Here is a 27,917-nt window from a genome sequence, read left to right as displayed (position 1 = left end):
CGCCTGGGCGGGGGCTCGGGACACCGCAGAGGTGCCGGCCGGCCGCATCTCCGGTGGACGCCGCCGCTCGGGCCCTCTGGAGGCCGGCGCGCCGTGTCCGCGGTGAGGGCGGCCCCAGTCTGGGTCCGGGGCGGGTTCGGGGCGGTCGGGGCGCGCAGGCTGGGTGGGGGGAGGGGAAGGCCGCGGGTCCCTCGGCCAGGCGCCCGGGCTCTGTGCTCTCGGTCGCCGACGCTCCCGTGCGGCTCGAGAGCCCGGCCCCGAGGCTCGCGGGCGAGGGGAGTCAGAGCCGAGCTGCCGGGAAATGCGTTCCGGCCGCCGCCCCCGCCTCGTCGATCGGACTCCGGCAGAGCCGCGCGCTCAGCGTCCCCGCGGGGGCAGGTCGGCTGCAGCCTCTGGAGGGCGGGGTTCCGGGCGCGAGACCTGAGGTGCGGGGTCCTTCGGTTGCGGTCTCCGGAGGGCGGGGTCCGGGTCGCGGGATCTAGGGTGCGGGGGGCCGGGCCGCCGGGTCCCTCGGCTGCGGCCTCGGGAGGGCGGGGTCCGGGGCGCTGGGGGCGGGCCGCCGGGTCCCTCGGCTGCGGCCTGCGGAGGGCGGGGTCCCTCGGCTGCGGCCTCGGGAGAGCGGGGTCTGGGGCGTGCGGGGTCCCTCGGTCGCGGCCTCGGGAGGGCGGGGGCGGGCCGCTGGGCGTCTCTCGGCTGCGGCCTCGGGAGGGCGGGGTCTGGGGCGCGCGGGGTCCCTCGGCCGCGGCCTCCGGAGGGCGGCGCTGTTGGGGGGGGGGGGGTCCTTCGCCCGCGGCCTCGGGAGGGCGGGGTCCGAGGTGAGGGAAGCCTCGCGCCGGCCGCGGTGTGTGCGGGTTTTCTAGCTGCTCTGTGCGCGCGGGTGAGGTGTTGAGAGGGGCGAGCTCTCGCTGCCTCTCTTCTTAACTGCCAGTCGCCGGGCCCTGCAGAGACTCGGCGTTAGCACAGCGTGACCGTCAGGTTACTGCTGTTCGTGTGCCTCTTAGGGACCGCAGGCTCCCTCCTCCGCTGCCGTCTCTTGCGTCCAGCAAGCTGCCAGACGTGTCCTTAAGCTGTTAGAAGTGGGCACCAGAAGTGGGGGGACCAACAGCAGCGTAGCTTTCTAGGTGCTGATGTCTGTGCTCAGCACTGTTTGTGTTTTACAAATCATCCTAGTGCTGGGGCGCCTGGGTGGCTCAGTCGGTTGGGCGCGGGACTCTTGATTTCCGCTCAGGTGGTGCTCCCGGGGTCGTGGGATCCAGCCCTGCCTGGGGCTCTGCTGAGGTGGAGCCTGCTGGAGAGTCTGGCCTTCTCTCCGCCCCTCCCCTGCTCGTCTGTGTCTCCCTCTCAAAATAAACATTTTTAAAAAAGGAACAGAGAAATAAATACGAAAACCATTTTAAAAAAAGGTATAATCAGTGCTCATGGGGTGTGTTGCATTTATTTTAATTAAGAGTTTTTCTAGTTGGAAAATTTTGGTGACTTTCTGGAGTTATCTGAAGTGTAAATCGTTTTTAGACTTAGTGAATACCCTGAACAGTCTATTAGTTGTTTACCATGAAAGTACAGTTTTCTAAAATAGCTTTTTTCTTCTTTCCAGATTTCCAGCCTTGAAGAGTCGACTCCCCCCGCCCCCCATTTCTTTCCCCTGCAGTAATCCCGTTATGGAGAGTCCCATTACGGAGGAACTTTATAAAGGGATATAGTTTGAATCCTATAGAGTTAATTTTGTGTGTGAATTACAGTTTTAAAACATTAAGCGTTTTCAGAAAGAAGCCTAGTAGGGTCAGTTGCTGGTACATGTGCACAAATAGTAATTCTGTTTGTGATGTTTTGTTAAGCATTTGTGGTAACACTAGAAACAATAAGCTGTTATCTTCGTAAGTTGACTTATCTCTACAAAATGAATATTTTATATACATGATTTCTAAATGAAGGATAGTTTATTGGCTTTTTAAATGCAGTGTAGAAGTTTCTCTCGTGGGAATTTTATGGTTCAGTAGTTGATGAAGAAAATACCTTCAACTGGTCAAGTATAATAAATCTGTAGGCAGAGTTAGGAAGAAAGACAACATAACGATGCTGCAGGAAATAGAAACAGATATAGACAATATTTAACAAAGGTGGAAGAGTTCGCTTTAGGGAGGTTTCGTTTCGTTTGACATCATACACACTAAACAGGCTATAGGTTCAATAAAGCTTGTGGGTGTTGATATCCCCAGAAGTAGGTACTGAAGTTAATGTAACCCACTTAAGTGAATATTGTGATAACCTATGTGAAATTAGCTTTTAGATAATATGACTCTATGAAGACTTTAATTCTTGTTTATTAGAATAAAACAAGTTTTTAAAAAAAATGTTAAAGTGCTTGAAAGAAATCTGAGTATAGGTTTTCCCTCTTGAGGCATAATCAGTAATTGTCTTGATAAACAGGCTTTGTACCTTATAACTAAGAGTAAATTAAAGGCATAATTAAGGTACATTGTTAATTTAGAATTTTGGGAATATCAGCCTCCTTGCAGAATCCAGCAGTTTTAACATATTTTCATTCGTGTATCAGCTTCTTTGAGGCCTTTATGTTAGCAATACACCAAATGATGTTATAATCTTAAACAGTACTAAATAGTATTTTGATAATTAAGGAAAGATATTCATCCCACCTGAGTGTAAACTCAGGTATAAATCCTGTAAAGAGGGTGTGGTGAACTTCACATAAGTAGGACCTTATTTGATTCTTTTTTACGGTAAAAAAAAAAAAAAAAAAACCAACAAAAAAACCAAAAAAAAAAAAACCTAATATAGGGCGAAGAGTTGACAAATTTCATGTGAAGGTTTTTAGCCATCAAAAAGTGAAATCACTCATGCACAAAACTACTTCCCAGAGACTCGTGCCAGGTTCTTCTTGTCAGAGAATTAAGAGCACGATGGAAGATAGCACGATCTTCGCAAATCGGACAGTCGGCAGCAAACAAAGAATACAGTATGACCTTTCATGTGAACTGTATAGGATGTCGACGTATTCGACGTTTCCCGCCGGTGTTCCTGTCTCAGAAAGAAGTCTCGCGCGTGCTGGGTTTTACTACACTGGTGTGAAGGACAAGGTTAGATGCTTCTGCTGTGGCCTGATGCTGGACAACTGGAAGCATGGAGACAGTCCTATTGAAAAGCACAAACAGCTGTATCCCAGCTGTAGTTTCATTCACAGTCTGGTTTCTCTTACTAGTCTGGAATCCACCTCTAAGAGTGCTTCTCCAATGAGAAACAGTTTTCCACATTTGTTGTCTCCCACTTTGGAACACGGTGGCACATTCAGTGGTTCTCATTCCAACCTTTCACCAAACCCTGTGAATTCTAGAGCACTCGAAGACTTCTCCCCATTGAGGACTAACCCCTACAGTTACGCGATGAGTACTGAGGAAGCTCGATTTCTGACTTACCACATGTGGCCATTAACCTTCTTGTCACCCTCAGAGTTGGCGAGAGCCGGCTTCTATTACATAGGGCCTGGGGACAAGGTGGCCTGCTTTGCTTGCGGTGGCACTCTCAGTAACTGGGAGCCGAAGGATGACGCTCTGTCAGAGCATCGGAGACATTTTCCCAACTGCCCGTTTCTGGAAAATTCTCTGGAGACGCTGAGGTTTAGCATTTCAAACCTGAGCATGCAGACGCACGCAGCTCGGCTGAGAACGTTCGTGTGCTGGCCGTCGAGCGTCCCGGTCCAACCCGAGCAGCTCGCCAGTGCCGGCTTCTATTACGTGGGTGAGAGCCTAGCACAGCTGTGTGTTTTCTCCAGTTCACTTCTGTTTACGTATTAGAACCTGCGTGTTGAACTTCGGTCTGTTTTCTTTAGGTCGCAATGATGACGTCAAATGCTTTTGTTGTGATGGTGGCTTAAGGTGTTGGGAGTCTGGAGACGACCCGTGGGTGGAGCACGCCAAGTGGTTTCCAAGGTAATTCTTCTGAAAGGTATTTCTGCACAAAACCCTGTGCTTACAAGGGGTAGACGTCCTTGAGTGGTTTATGTTTACGTTTCAGTATATCAAAGCTGCTTTTATGCCATTGGGGAACATTTTAAAACCCCGAATGTTAGTTAGCATTAATTATTTTGATGAAAAGTGGTTCAGAATGTTCTCTTCTTTTGTAAGCCATGTATTCAGGATGTAGTTTAACTTACTCTTGATGATTGGTTTACCATTTTGGCCCTGCGTTTTATTTATGAGGTTCCCATTTTGCTTTAAAGAAATCTTAAGGATTACAAGGATATGTAAAACAGCACAAAAGAACATACATAGGAAAAAAGGAAAAAGAATAAGAAGGGACGTAAGATGATTTAGAGAAGACCTAAAAATACATAGAATAAAAGCTGATTGAGTTTGGTTATGATTGTAAATTATTTTTTTCTCTGCGGTTTATCTTATTTTTTTTAAACTGTATTTATTTATTTTGAGAGAGAGAATATGCTGGTCAGGGGCAGAGAGGGATGGGGATAGAGGATCTGAAGCAGGCTTTGTGCTGACAGCAGAGAGCCCAGTGCGGGACCTCGAACTCTGGAACCGTGGGAGCATGACCTGAACTGACATTGGATGCTTTACTGACTGAGCCCCCCGGGTGCCCCCTTTACGGGTTATCTGTGATCTGTTGCTCATCTCCTGTTAGTCACAGTGTCTCTAGTGGTGTCTCTTGTTTTATACTGTCGCCTACAAAGAATTGAGAGGCCCTGTTGTTAGTGGAAATAGAACTAGAAATTTTTCGTTTTTGAGGAGCTGTGTGAACTTGGACGTCGTGTGACCCATTTGAAACTCTGTCCTCATCTCTCTAATGGGGGCGTTGGATTAGACAGTTTTTCTACATTGTGGTTAAGAACTCATAACAAAATTTATCACTTTTACCATTTTTACCATTTTTAAGTCTGTAGTTCTGTGGCATTAAGTGCATTCACATCGTTCCTCGTCATTACCACCCTCCATTTCCAGATTTTCTCACCTTCCCAAGCTGTCATCTGTACCCATTGCTCCCACCAGGACTCTCCTTCCTATCTCTGAATCTGACTGAGCTAGTTACCTCATGTAGGTGGGATTGCACAGCACAGTGTTGTGACCTGTGAGTGCCTTTCACAGTAATGAGTCGTCTCTTGAACCCCTTGAAGAAATTGAAACATCCTTTTGTCATTTTTGTGTGATACAGTAAAAAACCTGAAGTAAGAAATATTTTATTATGGATCAGTACATTGTTAAAAGTTGTGTTTTAAAATTTTATCTTTAAATTCATAATAGAACATTTGACTTTTTAACTCTCAAAGTGACCTATATCTTGGTTAAGTTACGTATGTAGGAAAAAGCATATTGTCAGAATTTTAAATGATTTGATTATGCCTAGCTCCAGGGGGTTGTGTACACGTAATTTGAAATTTAATACTGTATGAAAAAAACAAAAACAGCTTTCCTGTTCCAGTGTTTGAATTACTGCATTTTGTCCTTTATAAAGTAAAACCAAACCAAACCTTGGTTTATTTCTGTCATTTGTGTTTTTAGATGGCTAAATAAGGGAAAAGACAGGGTGCTTTTAGTAAACCGTCTGAAAACAGCAATTTCAATTGGGGATAACCTTTAATCTCAGTAAATGAGAAACCAAAATGGATTAATTGCTAATCACTGTATTGTAACGGTTCATTCGTCAAATATTTGAGTGCCTGCTGGATGCTATTGTAGATACGGGAGACATAGCAGTGACTAAGACAAATCTGTCTTTATCAAATTTATTAGAGGAGGGGAGATATATTAACCAGGGTTCATTTTACTTCCTGCTGTAATCATCAGGAATATAAATTGATTGGTCCCAGAATAAAAATAAATTAAAACCGTGTGAAGACCGAGAACATAGTGACAACCAGCTGTTTTATCTCATTGACAATAAACTTAAGTTTTGAGCAAGCCTGGATGATGTCTGTTGATTTTACCCAGTCACCAGGTGAAGGGCATTTGGGTTTTTCTCACCGTGGAGTGATACTGAATAAAGCCACTGTAAACACTTGGGAACATACGTTTTCCTTTTGCTTGGGTGGATAGTTGGGCGTGAGATTGGTGAGTTGTATGGCAAGTTTTAAATTCCTGAGAACCCCTCTATTGTTTTCGGAAGCCCGCCCGCGGTGTGGGAGATCCCCAGGTGCTCATGTTCTTCCCTGCGATTGGTATCAGCAGGTGGTTTTATTTTAGCCGTTCTCGGAGGTATGTCGTGGTATTTCGCTGCGATTTCAGCGAGCATTTCCTTAATGGTTAATGATGATGAGCTTCTTATTTATCATCTACATATGTCTTTTGGTGAAATGTCCAAATCTTTTGCCCATTTTAATTTTTTTTTTTAATTATTAAGCTTTGAAAAGTTCTTAAATTCTGGGTACAAGTTCTTTATCGAGAGTGTTTTGCCAGCTTTCAGCTTGTGGCTGGTCTTTTCATTGTTTTAACAGTGGGTTTTAAGGATGGTAGTTCTTCAGTTTTATCTGGATTATGCTTTTGATCTCTTTGCTAAGAAGTCTTAATTGACCTAGGGACAAGAGAATTTTCTACTGTTTTTCTTCTAGAAGTTACATTGCCTTAGGGTTAAAGCTTAGTTCTGTGTTTCTTTGTTAGTTGACTTTTGCCTGTAGTATGGCAAACAAAGATGGAGGGTTTTTGTTTTTGTTTTTGTTTTTGTTTTTGTTTTTTTTTTTGCAAATGGGTATTGAGTTGTTTAGAACCATTTTATTGAAAAACAAAAGGAATGGAATGCAGGTTACTGGGAACTTCTTTAACAAGTTGTGGTTTGTAAGCAAGAATTTGGGAGACACTGTATGTAGATAGAAATACTTGCGTATTTTTTGGAGGGAGGGTTTGTGCTTCACATGTAATCACATATAATGGAAGAACGGACCCTGGAGAAAGATCATTAGTTACTTTGTTGTGAAAGACTATATCTTAGAAGTACCAAATTACAGTTTCTGAAACTATGTGAAACCCCAAAAGTGAACTGACCAGAACAGCATTTTTCAAGGTTTACCTTGTGCTCCCTTTGAGTTTCAGACCCTTTCATTGTTGTTGTGTGTAAATGTGGTTAAATAGAAAATACCAGAATGCATCAATACGTAGTAAGAGTTAGTAGTGTTATACAGGGATTTTTTTTTTTCTGTTTGATATGTACAAATGCATACATATTTGTGTTGTGATGTAAAATATTTATACTCGGGGACACAGAGTTTGAAAGCCACTTGTCTAGAATGATCAGGTTATATTTTTGGTATATAATACTTGTTAAAAGTAATTTTTCTCCTTTTTTTTAGGTGTGAGTTCTTGATTCGCATGAAGGGGCAGGATTTTGTTGATGAGATTCAAGCTCGATACCCTCACCTTCTTGAGCAGGTGAGTAAGTTATATTTGGCAACACTGAGTTCTCTTAAATAATAATGACCAAAAATTATTATGAATAATATTTACATCTGTTTTCCTGTAAATTATGGTTAATTTATATCCAGTTAGTGAGATCTGTAATTTTACTTTTTGTAACTACGTTGCTCAAGGCTTTTTAGAGAAGGTTTTTTGCTTTTAGTCTTTTGGAAAATCATTCTGCCCCTGTGCAGATTTGTGGTGCACCTGGAGGTGGATCTGTAGTGTTTCCTGTGTCTTTTCAAGAAAAAACAAACCAACCAACTTGTTAGGAGTTTGGAATCACTGACAGTGACCTAGCTGAAATACACCTTTTCAGTGGAATGAGAAGCCATTCATATTTGTTCCTCCTTTCCTGAAACCACAGAAACACTTGAACTTTAATTTGGAAGTAGGTGAAGTTTATGGGGATTTTTATGATGGTTAAGGTGAAACAAAGCAAAGGAAGTTTATAAATTATCTAGTTGTCAGATGATTATGTACATTACTTAAGGTACACTGATCTTAATGGGGCACTGTTCAAGGTTGTTTGAGAGTTCCGATTTTACCTATTAATTTTTCTTTTGTTTCGTAGCTTTTGTCAACTTCAGATACTCCTGGAGATGAAAATACTGATCCACCAAGTATGTATGAAAATATTCCACGTATAGAATGGACATTTTTATAAGAATGTTAAACATGAAAGGATGTAAAGAGAATTTGATTTATAAGGACATAGGAAAAAGTGTAGGGAGGTTAACAAATATGACGTATTTACTAAGATTCATGACCCTTTTAGAAGATTCTGGCAGGTATACTAATCTTTGTTCTTAAAGTGCTGACGTTACAACTGGGGAGACCAGACACCTGCAGAAGAGACCTGAGCATCACAGGTAGCTCACAGGTACCAGATTAGAGGTGTGAGCAATACGCCCTCCGTAGAGGGGAAGCTTGCCACGAGCTGGTGTTTTTGAAAAGGGTCAGTTGACATGATGGAAGACTTACGCTACATGTTAGTTATTTATGAGGTATGTAGTATTCTAGTGCAAGGATAGGCATTTAGTTAACATATGTAAGTTACATACGTTAGTGTGTCCAAAATAGTGAAGGTGACAGTCCATGGTTTCTGCCCTGCACTGAGAAAGGGGTGTTCTGTTGGTGGCACGCCACTGAAAGGAATATTGTCAGAATTGCAGCAGGACCAGAACGAGGTGACCTTGATGCATATGGGTCTTGGGAACCATGACATGGGAGGTTGTTGAGGATTTGGAATTGGTGTTTGACGTGATAACTCCTTCCTGTATGTTAGAACTGGAAAAGCTACCGGGGCCGAGTGGTCTTGGGCCGCCCTGCCGTGATTCCCTCAGAAAATGGCATTGCCTCTCTCCCTGAGTTTCGACACCCTCTTCCCTGACTTCCTCGCAGCTCATAGCCTTGCTTCACGGGTGCAGAGAGAACTGCTCCGTCTCCCCTAGCAGAGTCAGCGTCCGCAGTCCATCCTGACGTCTCCTGTCCATTCCCTCTTGAAAGAACTGAGGCCAGCTCTTGCACTTGGCCTTTGTCCTCGTATCTCAGACCTGCTGCCGGTGTTAAGATCTTGGCTTGGGCAGTGATCTTCCCTTTCTGTCTCCAAGTTACTTACTTCATCGTGCAAACTTCCTCTGCCATCACCGCCCTAAGAGGACCTTTTCTTGCACCTGTGTTGTCTTCTAGCTGTTGTCTCACTTCTTGGCTTCCTTTTACAACAAAGGAAGAATTTAATCTGAGCTTACGCTCTTTGTCATTTTTTCTTCAGCTTACTCGGCTGTAGGCTGTTCTTGTCATGGTCACCAAGAACCACCAGCTCGGTAAATGCACTGATCTGTCCTCAGCCTTAGAAATGTTCACTGCTTCATCCCTTTCGTCTCAGCTTTATTGGGATGTAATTGACATGCAGCACCATGTAAGTCTAGGGTGTGAAGTGCACAGTTGAGCCACATTAAGATGAACACATTGGTCTCCTCACATAATTTTAGTTTTTTTGTGAGATAGGAGCATTTAAGGGTTACTTTTTTAGTGACTTCAGAGTGTGTAATACAGTGTTGTCAGCTGTCGCCAATACACCGTTCATCAGATCCTCACAGCATACTCCTCTGGTAAAGTCCATCCGTGTTGCAAATGGTAGCGTTTCCTTCTTTTTTATGGGTTAATAATACTCCGATGTGTGCGTGGCCTCCATTTTCTGTATTCATATTTGTCGATGGACACTTAGAGGTCGTCATGAATTGGCTGTTGTGAATCCTGCTGCAGTACACACGGGAGTGCAGATAAATGTTTGAGAGAGTGATTCCATTTCCTTCCGATACATATGCCGAAGTGGGATTGCTGGATCATTGGGAAGTTGTGTTTGTAACGTTTCCAGGAATCTTCCATGATGTTATCCACAGTGGCTGCATCAATTTACATGTCCACCAACAGTGCACCAGGGTTCCCTTTTCTACATTCTTGCTGGCACTTGTTATTTCTTGTCTTTTTGATTCTAGACATTTCAACAGGTGTGAGGTGATACCTCATTGTGGTTTTGATTTGCATTTCCCATTGATTGGTGATGTTGAGCATCTTTTCATATGTCTCTTGGCCATCTGTATGTCTTTGGAAAAATACCTTCAGCTCCTCTGCCCATGTTTAAATTTTTTTTTTTTTTTTTTTGCCTTGGAGTTCTGGGAGTTCATATACTTTTCGATATTAACCGCTTCTCTCATACATGTTTGCAGATACTTTCTTTCACATACTTCCGGATACTTTCTTGCAGATACTTTTTAGTTTGATACAGTGCCCTTGATTGGTTTTTGCTTTTGTTTTTTGTGCTTCTAGCGTCCTATCCAAAAAATTCTGGTCACGGCCAGTGTCTGGGAACTTTTTATCTGTATTTCCTCCTAGGAGTTGTATGGTGTCAGGGCTTATATTGAACTCTTTAATCCATTTCGAGTTAATTTTTGTGGTGGTATAAGGTTTGGGTCCAGTTTCATTCTTTTGCATATGAGTCTCTCATTTTCCCAGCACTTTGTCGAAAAGACTCGCTTTTCCCTGTTTGTTTTTGGCTCCCTTGTGAAATATTAGTTAACTATATGCACGAATTTATTTTTTTTCTGAGCTCTCTGTTCTGTTCTATGGGCCTTAGATGTCTCTTTCATGCCAATACCATACTGTTCTGATTCCTCTAGCTTTGTGATTAAGTTTGAAATCGGGAAGTGTGATGCCTCCAGGCTTGGTTGTTTTTTTTTTTTTGTTTTGTTTTTGTTTTTGTTTTTTTCCTCCCTGATGATTGCTTTGGCTGTTTGGGGTGAATTTGAGAATTTTTCTTTTCTATTTCTGTGAAAAAGTAACATTGGGATTTTGATAGAGATTGCATTGACTCTATAGATGGCTTTGGGTAGTATGGATATTTTAACAATATTTTTCCAGTTCGTGAACATGGCATATCTTTCCACTTATTTTTGTCTTCCGTTTTTTTGTTTATTTGTTTTTTTAAATCCGTGTCAGTGTACAGATCTTTAACCCCCCGGGCTAAATATTTTTCTTAAGTATTTTATTGTTTTATTGAGATACAGTTGCTTTAATGCTACTATAAATGGGATTTTTTTCTTTCAGATACTATGTTGTTAGTGTATAGAAATGTGACTTTTTAGTTCTACAGCTTTGTGAATTTGTTTATTGTAACTTTTTTGTTGGAGTCTTTAGGATTTTGAATATGTAAGATCATGTCATCTTCGAACATACACAATTAAAACTTCGTTTTTATTTCTCTTCTTGTCTAATTGCTGTGGTTAGGACTTCCAGTACTAATAAAAGTGGTGAGAGTGGATACCCTTGTTTTATTCCTGATTTTAGAGGAAAAGCTTCTAGCTTTTCACCATTTAGCATGTTAGCTGCAGGTTTGTTATATACGGCTTTCATGTTGTGTCCTTCCATGTCCATGTTTGTCCTTTCTATATGCAATTTGTTGAGAACTTTTGTTCTGAAAGGGTGTTGACTTTCACGTTCAGATTTCTCAAATTTTGCATCTGTTGAGTATTGAAAGGATCATGTGCTTTTTATCCTTTATTCTATTAATGTTGTTTATCATGCTTACTGATTTGCATATGTTGAACTATCCTTGCATCCCTGGGATGAATCCCACTTCATTATATATGTGATCTTTTTAATAGGCTGTTGAATTCAGTTTGGTAGTATTTTGTTGATAATTTTTTTTAAGTTTTTATTTAAATTCCCTTTAACATACGTATAGTGTATTAACATACACTAGTTTCAGGTGTACAGTATAGTGATTCGACACTTGCACACATCACCCGGTGCTCATCATAGCAAGTGTCCCCCTGCTTATCCCCATTACCTGTTTTCCCCATCCCCCCACCCACCCTTACTCTGGTGACCATCAGTCTGTTCTCTGTAGTTAAGAGTCTATTTCTTGGTTGGCTGTCTGTTTATTTTCTTCCATTTTCTTGTTTGTTTCTTAAATTTCACGTGAGTAAAACCATACGATATTTGTCCTTCTGACTTACTTTGCTTAGCATAATACACTCTAGGTCTATCCATGTTGTTGCACATGGCAAGATCTCATTCTTTTTGATGGCTGAGTAATACTCTATTACGTATACATACCACATCTTATTTCTTCATTGATCAGTCGGTGGACACTTGGGCTGTTTCCATAATTCAGCTGTTGTTGATAGTGCTGCTGTAAACATTGGGGTGCATCTATCCCTTGGAATTAGTGTGTCTGTATCCTTTGGGTAAATACCTAGTAGCACAATTGCTGGATGGTAGAATAGTTCTATTTATAACTTTTTGAGGGACCTCCATACTGTTTTCCAGAGTGGCTGCACCAGTTTGCTTTTGCACCATCATCAGTGCAACATCTGTTGTTTTCTGTGTTAATTTTAGCCATTCTGACCAGTGTGAGGTGATACCTCATTGTGGTTTTGATTTGTATTTCTGTGATGATGAGTGCTGTTGAGCATCTTTTCATGTGTCTGTTAGCCATCTGGATGTCTTCTTTGGAGAAAGGTCTATTCATGTCTTCTGCCCATTAAAAAAAAATTTTTAATGTTTATTTTTGAGAGACAGAGTGTGAGCAGGGGAGGGACAGAGAGAGGGAGACACAGAATCTGAAGCAGGCTCCAGGCTCTGAGCTGTCAGCACAGAGCCTGATTTGGGGCTCGAACCCACAAGCCACCAGATCATGACCCGAGCCAAAGTCGGACGCTTCACCAACTGAGCCACCCAGGTGTCTTCTGCCTTTTTTCTTTTTTTTTTTTTTTTTTTTACAAGTTTTTTTATATGTTTTGGACACTAAAGCTTTATTAGATAACGTCATTTGCAAATATTTTCTCCTTTAGGTTGCCTGTTAGTTTTTTTGATTGCTTCCTTTGCAGAAGCCTTTTGATGATGTCCCCATAGATTATTTTTGCTTTTATTTTCCTTGCCTCAGGAGACATATCTAACAAGTTGGTATGGCAGATGTCAGAGGTTGTTGCATGTGTTCTCTAGAATTTTCATGGTTTCCTGTCTCACTTTAGTCTTTCATCCATTTTGAATTTAGTTTGGCTGAAAAAGTGGTCCAGTTTCATTCTTTTGCATGTTGCCATCCAGTTTTCCCAACACCATTTGTTGAAGGGACATTCTTCTTCCCATTGGATATTCTTTCCTGCTTTGACACAGATTAATTGACCATATCGTGGTGGGTCCATTTCTGGGTTTTCTATTGGTTTCATTGTGCGATGGGTCTACTTTTGTGCCAGTTCCATAGTGTTTCCATTACTACAGCTGTGTTATAGAACTTGAAGTCCGGAATTGTGGTGTTTCCAGTATTGTTTTTTTGTGTTTTTTGTTTTTTTTTTTTTGTTTTCCAAGGTTGCTTTCGCTATTGGGGGTCTCTTGTGGTTAGAGATTGCAAATGTTTAGATTGCTTTGGGTAGTTTTGACATTTTCACAATATTTGTTTTTAATGATCCTTGAGCATGGAATGTTTTCCCATTTCTTTTGTCTCATCTTCGGTTTGTTTCATCAGTATTTTATAGTTTTCAGAGTATAGATATTTAATCTCTTTGGTTAGGTTTATTCCTAGGTATCTTATTCTTGATGCAATTTTAAATGGGATTGATTCCTGAATTTTTCTTTCTTTTTAATTATTGATGTATAGAAATGCAACAGATTTCTGTACATTGATTTTGTATCCTGTGACTTCACTGAACTTGTGTATGAGTTCTAGCAGTTGTTTGCTGGAGTCTTTTGGGTTTTCTATCTAGAGTGTCATGGTACTCGCACATAGTGAAAGTTTGACCTCTTCATTGCTGATCTGGATGACTTATTTCTTTTTGTTGATTAATTGCTGTGGCTAGGACTTCTAGTACTGTATTAAATAACAGTGGTGAGAGTGGACATGCCTGTCTTCCTGACAATAGAGGGAAAGCTCTCAGTTTTTCTTCCTTGATTATGATAGTAGCTGTGGGATTTTCATATATGGCCCTGATGATGTTGAGTTGTATTGCTTCCAAACATACTTTATTGAGGCTTTTTTCATGAATGGATGTTATATTTTGTCAGATGCTTTTTCTGTATCTGTTGAAAACATCATATTGTTCTTACCTTTTATTAATGTGGTGTATCAAATTGAGTGATTTGTCAATATTGAACTAGCCTTGCAACCCAGGAATAAATCTCACTTGATCATGGTGAATGATTGTTTTAATGTATTGTTGGATTTGATTTGCTCATATTTTGTGGAGAATTTTGCAACCATGTTCATCAGGCGTATTGGCTTGTAATTATCTTTAGTGGAGTTTTTGTCTGATTTTGGTATCAGGGTAAAGCTGGACTAATAAAAGGAATTTGGAAATTTTCCTTCCCCTTTTATTTTTTGGAATAGTTTGGGAAGAATAGTATTCACTCATCTTCAAATGTTGGTAAGAACTCACCTGGGAAGCAATCCGGCTCTGGACTTGTGTTTGTGGGGAGTTTTCTGATTACTGATTGAATTCCTTTGCTGGTTATTGGTCTCTTCAAGTATTCTATTCTTCCTGTTTCAGTTTAGGTAGTTTATATGTTCCTAGGAATGTATCCATTTCTTTCAGGGTTGTCCAATTTGTTGGCATATAGTTGTTCGTCATATTCTGTTATACTTGTTTGTATTTCTGTGGTGTTGGTTCTTTTTCCTCTCTCATTTGTGATTTTATTTATTTTTAGGTCCTTTCTTTTCTTTTTGATAAGTCTGGCTGGGGGGTTATCACTTTTAATTAAGTTTTTCAAAGAACCAGCTCCTGGTTTCATTGATCTGTTCAATTTTTTTAGTTTCTATATCATTTATTTCTGCTCTGATCTTTATTGTTTCCCTGCTTGTGCTGCCTTTAGACTTTGTCGTTCTTTTTCTAGCTCCTTTAGGTGTAATGTTTGGTTGTATGTTGGAGATTTTTCTTGCTTCTTGAGCATGTTCTTTTTTTTTTTTTTTTTTTTAACGTTTATTTAATTTTAGAGGAAGAGTACACGAGCATGAGCAGGGGGGAGGGGCAGAGACAGGGGAGACTGAGAATCCCGAGCAGGCACAGGCCTCCATCTCAAGAATTGTGAGCTCATGACCTGAGCTGAAATCAAAGTTGGGTGCTTAACCGACTGAGCCCACCCAGGTACCCCTGGTAGCATGTTCTTTAACCTCCATGTATTTGTGGTCTTTCAGTTTTTTCTTGCGGTTGACTTCTAATTTCATAGCAGTGTTGTCAGAACACATGCATGATGATCTCATTTTTTTGTCCTTGTTGATTTGTGACCTAATATCTGATCTCTTCTGGAGAATGTCCCATGTGCACTTGAAAAGTATGTGTATTTTAAGAGACTCTTAAATACTGAGAACAAACCGAGGGTTGATGGGGGGTGGGGAAGAGGGGAAAGTGGTGATGGGCATTCAGGAGGGCACCTGTTGGGATGAGGTCTGGGTGTTGTATGGAAACCAATTTGACATTAAATAATATTTAACATATAGTTCTGTTTAGATGATGTGTCCATTGATGTAAGTGGGGTGTTAAAGCCCTCTACTATTACAGAACTATAATCAATGAGTCCTTTTCTGTTATTAATAGTTTTATATATTTGGGTGCTCCCGTGTTGGGGACATAAATATATACAGTTGTCATCTTGTTGATTGTCTCCTTTGTTATGATATAATGCCTTTCTTCATCTGTTGTTACAGTCTTTTGTTTAAAATCTAGTTTTATGTAAGTAGTGCTACCATTTCTTTAGACATTTAGACCGTTTTCTTTAGACGCCGTTTGCATGATAAATGTTTCTCTATCCCCGCTTTTTAAAAAAATTTTTTAAATGTTTTTTTATTTATTTTTGAGAGTGAGCGAGAGTGAGAGCGAGCACAAGCAGGAGAGGGGCAGAGAGAGGGGGAGACACACAGTCCAAAGCAGGCACCAGGCTCTGAGCTGTCAGCACAGAGCCTGACGTGGGACTTGAACTCATGAACCGTGAGATCATGATGTCAGCCAAGTAACCGACTGAGCCGTCCAGTCGCCCCTCTATCCTGCTTTGAATCTGCAGGTGTCTTTAGGTCCAAAAGTCTTATAGTCAGCATATAGACAAGTCTTGTGTGTTGTTGTTGTTGTTGTTGTTGTTGTTTAATCCATTCTGATACCTTATTTGTTTTTTTTTTTTTTACTGGAGACTTTAGTACATTTACATTCAGAATAATTGTCAATAAATAGGAATTCAGTGCTTTTTTATTACTTTGTTTCTGGAGGTTTCCTCTGTTCCTTTGTTATCTTTGTCACTTTTGGTCTCTCTTTCCACTCAGAGTCCCCTTTAATATTTCTTGCAGGGCTGTGGGCAGCGTTTGGTCCCTGGCCTGAGTGTAGCGAGTTCTGACGATGTTTACTCTGGTCTGCTTGTGAAGTGAGACCTGTCACCACCTCCATTGGAACTAAAGCTCTGCAGAGCTCTCTGGTTCGGAGATGTGGTGTGGGTGGGTGTTTTCTATGTGGTGTGGGCAGGTGTTTCTGTCTGTCTTCTGAGGAAGGAGTCGCCCACACTGGGATTGAGGCAAACCTGACTGAGAAGGGTAGTACTGGTAGAGCGCAGGGGCGTGGGATCTGGTGTAAGCAGGTTAGGCAGCCAGTGTGGGCGCTGTGCTGTTTACTGCAGGTGGCTCTCTGTTGATGCTGAGAGGCAGGGGAGGGAAATGGCAGCAGCTGGCTTCTTTTTCCCCGGTCTCCCAGAATGCTGCCTCACAGGTAAGCCACGTGCCCCAGGCATTTTTCAGATCCTGTTTCCATGCTGTCTGCCTCCAGGTTGTTTGCCTGCCTTCTCCCCAGGTAACTCTTAGGGGCTCCATCTCAGTTGAGCCCTCTGACCTTTGAAACTCCAGGCTTTAAGCCCTCCTGGTGGTAAGAATTCATGAAAATCAGCCCCTCTTATTTTCCAAGCCAGTGGCTTTGGGGAAACATTCTCCTTGTGCATTCACCTGTGTGTTCCCCCCTCTCTCTCTCTCCCTTCTCTGCGACCATGCCCAACCACCCCCCTCCCCCGCCCTCATCCACAGCACCTGTGATCCATTCCCCCCCCCCCCCCCCCCCCCCCCCCCGCCCCGGCCCCAAACCACGTCTGTACACTTGTTACCTTCCTCAGTTGTGATTTCTTCTCTCCCTTGAGTTGTGGAGTTTGTTCTGTTAGTCTTTAGGTTGATTTCTGGATATGGAGGATAATTTGATAGTTACCTAGTTGTGTTGGAGGGATGAGATGAGCCTGGGGTCCTCCTACTCCACTGCCATTTTAGCCCTCACCGTCCCCAAGAATTTTAGTGTCTGTGTTCATTAAGGATATTGGCCTGTGGTTCCTATTCGTGTAGTGTCCTTATCTATCTTTAGTGTCATGCTGCCTCATGAAATGAGTTTAGGATTGTTCCCTCTCTTCATCTTTTTGAAAGAGTTTGAGAAGGATTGGTGTTATCCTTTTTAAAATATTTGGTAGAATTCATGAATTCAGTCATCTAATATTTGACTTTTCTTTGTTGTGAGGTTTTTATTACTGCTTCAGTCATCTTAGTTGTTATTGGTCGGTTCAGATATTTTATGTTTTCCTGATTTCATTCGTGGTTAATTTGTAGGTTTTTAGCGGTTTATCCATTTCGTATAGATTGTTTAGTTTGTAATGTTCACAGTAGTCTCTTAGGATCTTCTGCATTTTTGGATGTGTTTTAATGTGTCCTCTTTCATTTATAATTTTGTATGAGTCTTTTTTTCTAGGTTAGTCTTGCTAGAGGTTTGTCATGTTTTTGTATATCTTTTCAAAAACAACTGTTAGTGTCACTGTTTTTTCCTATGGTCTTTACAGTTTCTGTGTCACTTCTGCTCTAATCTTTAATATTGTCTTCTTTCTGCCCACCATGGGCTTAGTTCATTCTTTTTTTGCATTCTTTTTTGTTTTTTGTTTTTTAAAAAATATTCAACTGTTCTGTGTCTTTTAATTAGAGAACTTCGTTCATTTACATTTTAAGGTCATTACTGGTAATGTGAAGACATTTGAATTCCTTGTTCATTTCTTCCTCTCTGGCTGTAGTTCTTTTTAATTTATTTTTTGTAGTGGTATGCTTTTAATTAATTTTTCTTTACATTTTGTGTATCTATTCTAGGTTTTTTCTTTGTGTTCACATGAGGTTTAACCTAAAACAAAGTATAGATGTAAGTCTGTTTTAAGCTGGTAACAACTTACACTTTTATTATCTTTACCGTACATTTTACACTGTTGATGCCATACTTTATATCTTTTCCTATTTTGTATCTATTCAAGTTATTTTAGCTATAGGTATTATTTAGTTAGTTATTTTTTAAGTAGGCTCCACACTCATCATGGAACTTGAACTCACAACCCTGAGATTAAGACCAGAGCTGAGGTCAAGAGTCGGATGCTTAACTGACTGAGCCACTCAGGTGCTCCTAGCTATACTTACCATTATTACTGTCCTTTAGCTTTTATACCAGAGGAATGGTTACATGGTAGGGAATCCTGAATTTGACTGATTGTCTACCTTCACCAGTAAGTTGTGTGCTTGTATAGGTTTTCATGTTACTGAGTGTCCCTTCAGCTTGCCCAACTCCCTTTAGCATTACTTGTGGGGCAGGTCTAGGGTGAATAACTCCTTCAACTTTTGTCTGGAATGTTTTTACCTTTTCTTATTTTCTGAAGGACAGTTTTGCAGTTATTCTTAGTGTGGTTCTTGTCTTTTCACTCTTTAATGTATCCTGTCAGTCTCACCTGGCCTGCAGGGTTTCTCCAGAGTCTGCAGGTAGCCTGAGGGTGCGCCTTGTATACAAGGAGTCTTTTTTTTTCCTCAGTTTTCAAAGTTCCCTCTTTATCTTTGACTTTTAACATTTTGATTATTGCCTATCTTAGAGGAATGTTTGGGTTGATCATGTTTAGGGTTCTTGGATTTTACTGTTGCTGGGTATCCATATCTGTCTCCTGATTTGGGACTTTTTAGTTATTATTTCTTTAAATAAGTTTTCTCCTGCTTTTTCTCTTCTGGAACCCCTGTGATGGGATATTCACTTGTTCGGTGGTGTCCTGTAATTCACATAGGCTTTCTTCACTTTTTTGTTCCTATAACCGGCTAATTTCAGATAATCTCCCTTCACTCTCAGATTCTTTCTTCTCCGTGGTCAAGGCAGTTACTAAAGACCTGTGCTGAATTTTTCAGTGTATTTTTCAGCCCTAGGATTTTTTTGTGTGTGGTTTCTGTTTATTAAATTTCTAATTTTGTTCACGTATTATTTCATTTAGTTGCCTTCCTTTGTTCTCTTAAATTTCATTAAGTGTAAGATGGTAACAAATTATAGATCTGTATTCATTTCTTTGGGGTAAATTACTGGACCTTTATTGGTTTTCTGTGGTGTTGTCCTTTTGCCTGTTTTGCATGATCTGAGTAGCATTTCCGTGGTGTCTGCATTTGAAGGAAGAACCTTCTTTTCTAGTCTTTACACTGGTTTTTGGCAGATAAAGACCTTTTCCTGTCTTTTCCCTTGGCCGATGCTTGGTTGGAGCCAGTTTCAAAGCTGTTGCTAGGTCTGTGGTGGAATCTGTGGCTGGTCTTGTTTCCAGCGGCTGGGGTTGGCATGGATCCTGTCTGGTCCATCCCTTGTCGGGCGGTACTGCCTCCAGTGCCAGTACATTCTTCTGTAGGATGCTGGGATAAGGGTCTGCTTCAGTGTCCACAGTTGGGTCCTCAGACAGCACGACCGTTACCATATACACAGATGGGTGTGGCTCCCTCTGGGTCCTCGGGAGGGCTCCTGTTTGGTCACTGATGGGTTCCTGGGTTGGCGGGACTGGCCCTGGACGGTGGCTGAGAGGGGTTGGAACTGAGTCCCAGGGCTGTTTCAGGTCCTACAGCCAGGATTGAGGTCTGTAGACCTGGCTGTGGAGACACAGGTGGCCTTGTCTCCTGCTAGATGGCTTGGCGGGCAGGACTGTTTCCTGATTGCATTTGGAGGCCGGAGCCGTTTCAAGATCTTCTGAGGTGGAGACAGGAGTGTCCTGTGCCAGTTGTATTGCTGTGGACCGAGACTAGGGGAGCTGGAGCCAAGTACAGGGGTCCCTCAGGCACTCTAGGTGTGTACTGGGGATGTCTCTTGCTGGGTCCTGGGGCTAGCAGGCCTGTCTGCAGATTGCAGCTGGGATAGGTTGGAGCCTCCTTATGAGGTCCTTTCATAGTCTGGCTTTTGACTGAATTCGGTGTGTTTATCTCTCGAGGCTCCCAGACTATGCCAGATCCAGTTCACAGGCAGTTTCAGTGTCTACAGACCTGGAACTGAGGTCTGTATGTCTCTTTGCCAAAGCATGGGTAGGCCTAGCTGCTCCTCATTCTGTGTGTGGTGGGGTGCTGGTGCAGGGTCAGGCCGTGTGGGGTGCTGGTGTAGGACCAAGACGTGGGGGGTGCTGGTGCAGGGTCAGGCCGTGTGGGATGCTGGTGCAGGGTCAGGCCGTGTGGGGTGCTGGTGTAGGACCAAGACGTGGGGGGTGCTGGTGCAGGGTCAGGCCGTGTGGGATGCTGGTGCAGGGTCAGGCCGTGGGGAGTGCTGGTGCAGGGTCAGGCCGTGTGGGGTGCTGGTGTAGGACCAAGACGTTGGGGGGTGCTGGTGCAGGGTCAGGCCGTGTGGGATGCTGGTGCAGGGTCAGGCCGTGTGGGGTGCTGGTGTAGGACCAAGACGTGGGGGGTGCTGGTGCAGGGTCAGGCCGTGTGGGGTGCTGGTGTAGGACCAAGACGTGGGGGGTGCTGGTGCAGGGTCAGGCCGTGTGGGGGTGCTGCTGTAGGGTCAGGCCGTGGGGAGTGCTGGTGCAGGGTCAGGCCGTGTGGGGTGCTGGTGTAGGACCAAGACGTTGGGGGGTGCTGGTGCAGGGTCAGGCCGTGTGGGGTGCTGGTGCAGGGTCAGGCCGTGTGGGGTGCTGGTGTAGGACCAAGACGTTGGGGGGTGCTGGTGCAGGGTCAGGCCGTGTGGGATGCTGGTGCAGGGTCAGGCCGTGTGGGGTGCTGGTGTAGGACCAAGACGTGGGGGGTGCTGGTGCAGGGTCAGGCCGTGTGGGGTGCTGGTGTAGGACCAAGACGTGGGGGGTGCTGGTGCAGGGTCAGGCCGTGTGGGGGTGCTGCTGTAGGGTCAGGCCGTGGGGAGTGCTGGTGCAGGGTCAGGCCGTGTGGGGTGCTGGTGTAGGACCAAGACGTGGGGGGTGCTGGTGCAGGGTCAGGCCGTGTGGGGGTGCTGCTGTAGGGTCAGGCCGTGGGGAGTGCTGGTGCAGGGTCAGGCCGTGTGGGGTGCTGGTGTAGGACCAAGACGTGAGGGGTGCTGGTGTAGGACCAAGACGTTGGGGGGTGCTGGTGCAGGGTCAGGCTGTGTGGGGGTGCTGCTGTAGGGTCAGGCTGTGGGGATTGCTGGTGCAGGGTCAGGCCGTGTGGGGTGCTGGTGTAGGACCAAGACGTGGGGGGTGCTGGTGCAGGGTCAGGCCGTGTGGGGTGCTGGTGTAGGACCAGGACGTGAGGGGTGCTGGTGTAGGACCAAGACGTGGGGGGTGCTGGTGCAGGGTCAGGCCGTGTGGGATGCTGGTGCAGGGTCAGGCCGTGTGGGATGCTGGTGCAGGGTCAGGCCGTGTGGGGTGCTGGTGCAGGGTCAGGCCGTGTGGGGTGCTGGTGTAGGACCAAGACGTGGGGGGTGCTGGTGCAGGGTCAGGCCGTGTGGGATGCTGGTGCAGGGTCAGGCCGTGTGGGATGCTGGTGCAGGGTCAGGCCGTGTGGGATGCTGGTGCAGGGTCAGGCCGTGTGGGGTGCTGGTGTAGGACCAAGACGTGGGGGGTGCTGGTGCAGGGTCAGGCCGTGTGGGATGCTGGTGCAGGGTCAGGCCGTGTGGGGTGCTGGTGTAGGACCAAGATGTGGGGGGTGCTGGTGCAGGGTCAGGCCGTGTGGGGGTGCTGCTGTAGGGTCAGGCCGTGTGGGGTGCTGGTGTAGGACCAAGACGTGAGGGGTGCTGGTGTAGGACCAAGACGTGGGGGGTGCTGGTGCAGGGTCAGGCCGTGTGGGGTACTGGTTTAGGACCAAGATGTAGGGGGGGTGCTGGTGCAGGGTCAGGCCGTGTGGGGTGCTGGTTTAAGACCAAGAAGTGAGGGGTGCTGGTGTAGGACCAAGACGTGGGGGGTGCTGGTGCAGGGTCAGGCCGTGTGGGGTACTGGTTTAGGACCAAGATGTAGGGGGGGTGCTGGTGCAGGGTCAGGCCGCGTGGGGTGCTGGTGTAGGACCAAGACGTGGGGGGTGCTGGTGCAGGGTCAGGCCGTGTGGGATGCTGGTACAGGGTCAGGCCGTGTGGGGTGCTGGTGCAGGGTCAGGCTGTGTGGGTGCTGGTTTAGGACCAAGATGTAGGGGGGGGGTGCTGGTGCAGGGTCAGGCCGTGTGGGGTGCTGGTGCAGGACCAAGCCAGATGGCCTGTATCCAAGTCCTGAAGGGTATGGAGTTGTGCGTGGGTCTGTAGCCAGGACTGTCAGCCCTGTGGGTGCCCGCCCATCTTGTTAAAACAGTTCTTGGTTTTGTTCTCCACTGGGGTTTCAAAATCTGCCTGCATCTCAAAGCTTGCTCAGAAGCACTGTTGTTGACAGGTGGAATCCAAGTTGCTGTTGAGTCAAGATACATGTGGGGGGACATCTTACTCAGAAGTCTTGCTGACATGATTGTTCTGCATCCTTCTGAAGACATCTTCTCTGCTTGGCTTCCTGGACACCACATTCTTGGTTTTCCGCTATTTCTCTGCTTAATCACGAACAGTCTCCTTTGTGGCTCCTTTTTCAAACCACAAATGATAGAGTATCCCTCAACACTTGGCCCAAATTTATTTCTTCATTTTATGAGCTTCAGGCTGGCATGTCCAACTACATGTTTGAATCTCTACTTGACTATAGTGAGTATTTCAGGGTTAATATGACCAAAGTAAAATCTTTTCTCTTGTCCGTCATCCTTTGGATTTGTTCCTTATCTGGTCTTCCCTAGCTCTGTTAACGGCCCCCACCTGTTAAGGTCAAAAAGTTGACTCTGGGTAGGCATCATCCCAGTTTTTCTCTTTACTTTGTATATTTAATCCGTGGAGGTCTTTCCATCTCCTGCCTTCATACTGTGCCCCAGATCTCAGCGCCCCTGCCCAGCACGACCGTCCACGTGCCTTCATTGCCTGTGCCCCAGTCCACCTGATGGAGACCTGTCATCATTGTCTGTCATAGTGTCCTGATTGGTCTCCTCATCCCATCCTACCTCATGAGAGTTGATCACAGAGCTGCCAGAGTCACCTTTGGGAAAAACAAATCAAATTTCATCTTTCTTCTGCTTAAAGTGTTTGCAGAACATTCTAGTACATAGTAAAATACAAATGTGCAAGGCTCTACGTGATCTGGGGATCATTGTATCTCTTGACTACTTGTCACTTATACACTTCTTGTATACACTGAGATTTTTGTCTTGTTTAGGGCTTTTACGGTTGCTTTTCTGTTTGCCTAGAGATTTTTTTCCAATACTCCCGGAGCTCCTTCTGGTTCCCATATGTGTTCTGGTGTTACCTTCAGACAGCTTTTCCCCAGACGTTGGAACAAGGGAGTTGTTATTATGCCAGTTCTCCAGTAGGTGGCAGTCAGGTTTCTTTGTAATTTTCACGCAAGTGTCCCTGTTCCCTGGTAATGCTTTCCTGGCCACCCCCCACCCCCATCATTTCCATTGTCTACCTGCCTCCTAGTTTATCTTACTCGTTTTCTCGTTTTCCACACCTGTCACTGTCTGATATCACATTACTTCTTCACCCACATTTTACATCTTGAGACATATTTTGCACGAACTGGTCTCCCATGTCACTCTCCTTCCCATATTGTTCTGATTCGTCTGTTCACCTCTGTAGATGCTGTTTATCCTTCAAGTCCAAACTCTGATGCCATCTTTAATGAAGTCTTTGTTGATTCCCCCCACTTTCCTGGACTGTACCTACGTTTATATAGTGTATTGGTTCCCCAAAATGGCCGTGCTTCAGAATCATTTTGGGGATTTAAAAAAGACATGGATTCCTAAGTGCTGTCCTTAGCGAGTCTCTCATCAAGTAGGTTCCAGGACACGGCCCAGGAAGTGATATTTTGGAAAAGTGTATTACACTTGTTACAGTCTCACTTGTTACTACAGTCTCACTTGAACCTTCTTGAGTTGATACTTTTGTTGGAATTATAGGTAATTGGTGCATATAGCTCATATCCCTTACCAGGATATATGCCTGGTAAGGGACATACTGTTTTTCTCCGTATTTTTATGTTTGTGAAACTTACCATCGGTAACCTGTCTTTTCAAATAGTTGTTCATTTTGGGCCTGGAGAAAATTCCTCCGAAGATGCCGTCATGATGAACACACCCGTGGTGAAAGCGGCCTTGGAGATGGGCTTCAGTAGAAACCTGGTGAAGCAGACCGTTCAGAGCAAGATCCTGACGAGCGGGGAGAATTACAAAACAGTCAGTGATATTGTGTTGGCACTTCTTGATGCTGAAGATGAGACCAGAGAAGAAGAGAAGGAAAGACAAACTGAAGAGCTGGCATCAGGTATTGGGGAGTGTTAGTCACCTGCCTTATTGCCACGAGGATCCTGGGACTGCGTGACCCGACGCAGGCCTACCCGCCTCTGCTCACTGCTGGCGGCCGCGCGTCGTCTCCTTCTGCCCTGTGGGCTGTGCTGACGATCATTGACCGTGGCTTTCTAGGCTTTCTAAAATACGTTTATCTTTCAGTAACACCTGAGACTTACGCTGATCAGAGGATCTTGGCATCGCTTTTCTTGAGCCGTATTGCTTTTCTTCTTGATATAGAACAATTTTAAATTGTTTTGAGAAAGGAAGATTTAAAGTTGAGTGCAGGTTTTTTGTTTTTGTTTAAGATTACCTTCTTCAAATCGTACTCTTAAAGCAGTATTTTAACTCCCTGATCCTTGCCGAGTGGTCCTCATACAGAAGGTAGAGCTAGTGATGAAGTCCTAGGACTTGGTGAGCAGCCCCGGCCCAAGGGCACTCTCTTGGTGTCCGTCCGGGTCAGGCTAAGCCCCCCGAGTGATCGCTCCTTCTGCAGTGTTCACTGAGCGCGAGCACCTGTGTCAAGTACTGTGCCGACTGTGGTGCTTGCTCGGGGGCTCCCAGACTGGGTGTGGGGTCTAGGGGAGGCCCCGACTTGAGCCGGCAGAGGGGAGGGAGGTGGTGTCTGTAGTGTCCACTGGGGTTTGGGCTGGAGCTTGTGAGGAACCACAGGAGGAGTTGAGGACCTTACTCTGGCATGTAGGAAAGTATTTCAGGTCTGGTTTCTCAGTTGGTACAGATTTGTGTTTAAATCCGGGCTCTGTCAGTCAGCACGCTGCAGTTTCCGTAACCAGACGTCGGCCGTGTGCCCTGTGGAGTGGAGATGACAGTGGCACGCGCTGTGTGGGTCGCTCTAGGGTGAAGGGAGAAGCTGCAAGCACCTGAAGACGCCTCGTGTTCACTCGATCGACCCGGAAGGGGTCGCGCTCAGGGCAGGCAGCCAGGGGGGCTGGGCTGCGGGGGAGGCTCCGCGGTAGCCATGGACTCGGAGGGAGCACTCTGCTGGGATGCTGGCTCTGCCGCCGGTGCTTTCTCTGACCGCAGGGACGGCAGTCGTTGCTGAGGCGGTGGTGTCCGTATTTGAAAGTGAGAACCGTCGTACCTGCCTTGTTTACCTGACGGGATCTTTTTATCAAATAAGGCAGTTGATATGAAAGTGCTAATGAAATTAAAGTGATATAATGCAAATAGAAGTCAGTATTATTAGGGGCGCCTGCGTGGCTCGGTCGGTAAAGTGTCCGGCTTCAGCTCAGGTCATGATCCCACAGTTCTTGGGTTCGAGCCCCACTTCAGGCTCTGTGCTGACAGCTCGGAGCTTGGAACCTGCTTCGGATTCTGTGTCTCCCTCACTCTGTGCCCTTCCTCCACTTGCACGTGTGCGATCTCTCAAAAATAAGTAAACGTTAAAAAAACAAGTCAGTATTATCAATTTCGCTGGGGGGTGGAGAAGTAGAGGTGGGAAGTTTCTACTGTCCTTTAAAATTCTCTTAGGTAGCAGGGTCATGAGACAGGTAAGTATGTAGACTTTTAGAAGTGACAGGAACAGACACTGTGTGTTGTGTGCACTACACAATATGCCCTAGCCGTATCTTCCAGAAGTTTTCTAGATGATAGGCATTAAATCGCAAACAGGTAATTTTGTGCTGCTTTTTCAAGCTCCTATGTATTTACTGCCTGCACTGTTTGTAGGCTTGGTTGTTAGTGACTGTGTGTGTGCACACGGTTGGAACATTTTAAAATCTCACGGATTTTTTTCCTTTTTTCTTTTTTAAATGAAGATGATCTGTCATTAATTCGGAGGAACAGAATGGCTCTTTTTCAACAGTTGATGTGTGTGCTTCCTATCCTGGATAATCTTTTAAAGGCCAATGTCATTAATAAACAGGAACATGATATTATTAAGCAAAAAACACAGATACCTTTGCAAGCAAGAGAACTGATTGATACCGTTTTGGTCAAAGGAAATGCTGCTGCCAACATCTTCAAAAGCTGCTTAAAAGAAATTGACCCTACATTATATAAGAACTTATTTGGTGAGTTTTTGGTAAAATTATTTTAGAAACCTTTGAGATGATGTTCACTTTTAAGTTTGACAAACAAGATAAATGTAATTCACAAACTGTAGTCGATAAATGTAACTCGCTCTAAGAAAAGGAAGATTTCATCACGGACGTAGTAGGGCTACGTGCTTCCTGACAGTCTGTAGGTAGAACCTGTGTTCACTAGACAGCGGGTGGGGAGGAACGAGCAGGTGAAGCCACCTTCTGTTTGGTAGAATAATGCTTTTTGTTGTTTTTCTTTCCTTAGTGGACAAGAACATGAAGTATATTCCAACAGAAGATGTTTCAGGTAAAACAAAATTCAGACTCAAGACCAACCTGAAATGTTACCGTGGTTAAAATTTCTAACGGGAATTAAGTAGGAACTGAATTTCACTCAAGTGTTCTGTTCGTCTCAGGTCTGTCGCTGGAAGAGCAGCTGAGGAGGCTGCAGGAGGAAAGAACCTGCAAAGTGTGCATGGACCGAGAAGTGTCCATAGTGTTCATTCCCTGCGGCCACCTGGTGGTGTGCAAAGACTGCGCCCCTTCCCTCAGAAAATGCCCCATTTGCAGGGGTATAATCAAGGGCACCGTCCGGACCTTTCTCTCATAAAAGAAAAACCGTATGTTTGCTTATATAGGAAAGTGTCGAAAACATGGTTGAACATTTGAAGCCATCCGGAGTATAGAAAGAATGATTGTTCTTTAATTATGACACTTGTAATCTGCTTTGGTACTAGTGATCTTGTTTCAAAAAATAGTATCGTTTATCCTATTTAATGCTAGTCTTTATTGCTACAAAAGGAGAGGTTTCCGTTTGGCGGGCCCTAGTGCCGTACGTGTGTGAGCACAGGCGCAGCCTCAGCGCTGGGGAGTCACTGCAGCAGTGCCTGGTGTTGGTATTCCTTCTGGAAGCTTTGAGGGCTTCATTAGCATGTAGTGTAAAAGAAACGGACACCGGGAGCTCTGGACTTTCCCCCAATCCTGGTGCCAAATTCTCCGTGGTGTTTTTTCATTTGTGTTTTGAAATAAGTGTGTTTTTCTTACTGGTACATAAGCTTTTTCTTAATTTGTGAGAAACATCTTAATAAAGTTCTTTAAAAAGATTGCACCATCATTTTTTTCTCTTAAAAATTATTTTCTATATGCCTTGTGAGATTTAAATGAGTTAATGTACATAAATGTAGTGTCGGTCACCCTGTAAGCACACAGATGTTAGCTGTTAAATAAAAAATTGAATTCATAAAACAGATTACTAAGAAGTGTTTAATGTGATCTATGAAATTCTTTTAGATGATGGTATCTAGTTGCTTTTATATTATAGATACTATTTTTTTCTTT

At 44.2% G+C, this 27,917-nt stretch overlaps 1 protein-coding gene across 1 annotated transcript; it reads left to right on the top strand.

Annotated features, from left to right (window-relative positions):
* On the top strand, positions 1–27,828 carry BIRC2 (baculoviral IAP repeat containing 2). Its single transcript, XM_078432660.2, has 9 exons — positions 1–102; positions 1,595–3,753; positions 3,845–3,944; positions 7,307–7,385; positions 7,984–8,032; positions 24,272–24,514; positions 26,316–26,570; positions 26,845–26,886; positions 26,996–27,828. The coding sequence occupies exons 2-9, from the start codon at positions 2,856–2,858 to the stop codon at positions 27,187–27,189; spliced, it is 1,860 nt and encodes a 619-aa protein (XP_078288786.1). The 5' UTR covers positions 1–102; positions 1,595–2,855; the 3' UTR covers positions 27,190–27,828.
* Positions 27,829–27,917: the final 89 nt, after the last annotated feature.

Source organism: Panthera onca, chromosome D1 (genome assembly GCF_046562875.1).
Source record: "Panthera onca isolate mPanOnc1 chromosome D1, mPanOnc1 haplotype 2, whole genome shotgun sequence".
Lineage (NCBI taxonomy): Eukaryota > Metazoa > Chordata > Mammalia > Carnivora > Felidae > Panthera > Panthera onca.
This window is presented reverse-complemented; position numbering and strand designations above follow the sequence as displayed.